Source organism: Capsella rubella, unplaced genomic scaffold (genome assembly GCF_000375325.1).
Source record: "Capsella rubella cultivar Monte Gargano unplaced genomic scaffold, Caprub1_0 scaffold_3, whole genome shotgun sequence".
Classification (NCBI taxonomy): Eukaryota; Viridiplantae; Streptophyta; class Magnoliopsida; order Brassicales; family Brassicaceae; genus Capsella; species Capsella rubella.
In genome coordinates this window covers 8,054,935-8,058,533 of record NW_006238921.1, presented here as the reverse complement: position 1 = coordinate 8,058,533, position 3,599 = coordinate 8,054,935, and the positions used below count along the sequence as shown (strand labels likewise).

The following is a 3,599-nucleotide window of genomic DNA, read 5'->3' as shown; positions in this document are numbered from 1 at the left end:
GTATATGAGTTTATGTAGTGGTGGACTAGTGGTTGAGTTATAATTTTCAAACTCCATGCTTTGGGTTTTGACTATTTGTAATATCCAATGTTAACTAAACTACAAGTCTATATATGGCTTAAATAAAATTTGGCTAATATATAGCTGTTTTTTTTTGTGTGCACTAGGCCATTATTTAGCTATTTATATATGATTATTTTGATGAAGTCAAAGCAAGTAATATTATCAGCTCTATTTTTTGTTACATGAAATTCAGGTATGCTTTTATTTACTTTCATTATATATTTTAAAATGTGAAAAATGAAAATAATTATACTATTAGAGTTTACAAGTCAAGAGGCCTATAGAATGAAGATGAGAGCAAGGAAACTACTACAATGGTCAATGGTGTTGGTTTATCTACATCTCTTTCTTTCCCAGTTTCTCCTCTGCTTTCTTCATGATCGGCTTGTAACTGTTTTACATAGATCATCAAACTGCACAATGGGTTTACAATCTCCATCTCCTGTCTTCTGTCTGGTCGAGTTTCGAATCCAGACATGACTAATTATGTGTTAGAACTGCTGACGACAATGATGCACAAGAATGTTTATGATTATGACCATAATGATTTGATTCAATGTCATTAAGTGCTTCAGAAAGCAAAGAAATGAGAGTTTTTTGCGCGCTTACCCATGTTTAAGGCCTTGATTCATCTCTTGCTTCTATCTCCATATTCTGTGAGAGCCAGGTAAGGAGTTACAAAGGCATTCATCTTTCACTCGTCCAATTCCAAACTTGGAGTGACAGTTGGGATTGTTGTCAGATACGAATCGCCTCTCATATCTTTAGCCAAACCCTCAATTACATCATAAATCTCACCAGACTGAGGATGCTCTTGATCTCTAGACACAAAACAGTTGACATTACCAGCAACTTCAATACCACTACGACCAACTTCTTTCCTTAAACCCTTTTCCCTCATTCCTCTCCTAACTCTATCAACGCTCTTCCAATTTTGTTCCTCAGCATACATATTCGAGAGCAAAACCTGATACCCGGAAAAGTTCTTTCCTTTATCTAATTCAGCTAACCTCTCTGAAACAGTTTCAGCAAGCTCAAGCTCACCGTGCAGTCTACATGCCCCAAGAAGTGAACCCCATAGCTCAGCTATGTTTCCTTCTTCACCAAGTTCTTTAATAAACTCATAGGCTTCATTAACCCGTCCAACTCTCCCCAACATGTCTGTAATGCAGCAATAGTGCTCACTTGAAGGCTGAATGTTAAAAACTTCTTTCATTTCCTCGAATATTTTAAAACCTTCGTCCACTAGACCCGAGTAGCTGCAAGCTGATAAAACAGCAACAAAGGTGATAGCGTCCGGTTTGATTCCCGAATCTTGCATGGAACGAAACAGCGAGATAGCTCTCTCTCCCATCCCATGTTGACCGTAGCCCAATATCATTGTGGTGTATGTCACAGAGTTTCTCTTTTTCGTTTGTGAAAACATGTTTTCTGCATACTTTATCGTTCCTGACTTTGAATACATATCAACTAACGCTGAAGCAACAAATACGTTCTCATCCAAGCATTGCCTAATAGAAAAACCATGGAGCTGTTTACCTAAGTCAACACTACCTATTTGGCTACAAGCAGGGAGAATTGATGCCACAGTTACAGCATTGGGTCGGATATTCTGTTCTAACATCTTTCGGAACACAACAAACGTTTCCTCTGTGAGCCCATTCTGAGTGTACCCGGAAATTATAGAATTCCAAGTAGCTTGATCTCTTTCAGTATAACCACTTCTCTCAAAAAGCTTCTGTGACATCATAATTAAACCTGACTTAGCATACATGTCGATAAGGTAACTGTTCATTCCCTCGAACTGCATCCCGTGCCTGATAAGAAAACCATGAGTCTGCTTCCCAATCTCCTTGTTTCTAAGATTTGATGCAGCTGAAAGCAAAGCCGTCACAGTTATGTAATCAATCTTAATCCCTTGCTTCTGCATCTCGTAAACTAGCATTAATCCTTCATCATCTAGGCCATTTTGAACAAATGCAGAGATCATAGTGTTCCATGATACAACATCTCTCTCTCGCATTGAATGAAAGACTCCAAATGACTCATGCACAGAACCACACCTTGAGTACATCACCATCAACGAATTAAATATCACAATTGGTAGCTCTCGAAATTTTTTGCTCACAAAACCATGAAACTGCCTGCCTAGTTCCACTTGCTGCAGTGCTGAAACTGCACTCGCTGCCAAAAGGAACGTTACTTCATCGGACACTATCTCTTCCGATCCTACTGCTTCAAGAAAAAGCTCTATGCTTTCAACTAGGCAATCATTCTGAACATAGACACCTATCATTGTATTCCACACCTCAATGTTTCTCTCAACACAAGAATCAAATACTCTCCGTGATGATTCAAAATCGCCAAGTTCAGCATACATAGAAATAGCCGAACTCACCACAAACAAGTCCTTCACATATTCATCTCCCAATTTAAGCATCAAACCATAAAAAACATTAGCTTTCTTAATGCTTTTAGAAGTCGACACCGCAGGGAAAACATTGACAAAACTAACAGGGCTCGGTTTTATCTCCATTCTCATCATTATAGCAAACTGCCTACACGCTTCTGCGTTTCTCCCTGTTTTCACATACCAAGAAATCAACGTATTCCAAGCCACAACGTTCTTCCTACGCATATTATCGAAAACTTTACGCACCACATCATACTTAGAAGAATCCAATTCACCACTAGGAGCGTCCACGCACGAAACATACATATTCATCAGAGAGTTATGCACAACCCTGCTAGAATTCTGTAAACAACGGATCAAATGACAATGCACAGCTTTACCAGCTCTCAAGTTCTTAGTCTCAGCACACGCCTTGAGTGTCGAAGAGTAAGTATAAGCATCACATTTAGTAAAAGGTGCCGTCTTTTTCATCCGGGAATAGAAAAGAAGAGCTTCCTGTGACATACTATTGCAAATAAACCCGATAATGATGGTGTTCCAAAGAACAGTGGTTGGTTTAGGAATTGCGTCGAACAGTTGGCGTGCAAGTTGTGGGTTTCCATCTTGACAGATTTTGCTGAGACGGGAACGGATTGAAGGTGTTTGAGGAGGGAGGGTTGGTGGAGAAAAGGTAGAAGAATGACGGGTTTGATTCTGCGACGGAGATTGTAATGATAGTGGCGGAGGCGGTGGTAGAGGTAGAGCTGATCCAGCCATTGAGAAGGAGATGATGAAGAAGATGATGGTGAGAAAACAGAAGAGCCTTTATTGGCTCTGTTCTCTCTATCTAATTCTACACGTTATCATCTTTTAAGGTTATATGTAACTGATAAGAGTTTGTTTTGTTGATGACAAAAAAAAAAAAAAAAAAAAAGAGTTTGTTTTGTTAGTTAACTGATAATACAGTATCAAATCTTAAGTAATTTAATTTTATACTAGAGGATGGCCCGTGCTTTCGCACGGATGATTTTTTTAAACTAAAGATATAATTGAATTTGTATTAATATTTGGTATTCAATAGTATAGGATAAACATAATAGTCTTGTATATTTTAATTTTAATTCTATAGAGTTAAATCGCGTGT

General features: G+C 38.4%; 1 protein-coding gene across 3 annotated transcripts; it reads right to left on the bottom strand.

Moving 5' to 3' along the window:
• Positions 1-259: 259 nt before the first annotated feature.
• LOC17893312 (pentatricopeptide repeat-containing protein At3g22150, chloroplastic) lies at positions 260-3,328 on the bottom strand. Of its 3 annotated transcripts, none has more exons than XM_023787005.1 (2): positions 673-3,328; positions 260-563 (listed from the first exon to the last, which is right to left on the bottom strand). In XM_023787005.1, the coding sequence occupies exon 1, from the start codon at positions 3,230-3,232 to the stop codon at positions 758-760; it is 2,475 nt and encodes an 824-aa protein (XP_023642773.1). In that variant the 5' UTR covers positions 3,233-3,328; the 3' UTR covers positions 260-563; positions 673-757. The 3 variants fall into 3 exon arrangements, with proteins under 3 accessions (XP_023642773.1, XP_006296991.1, XP_006296992.1); XM_006296929.2 differs by having other exon boundaries at positions 260-560; XM_006296930.2 differs by having other exon boundaries at positions 260-516.
• Between the last annotated feature and the right edge of the window lie 271 nt (positions 3,329-3,599).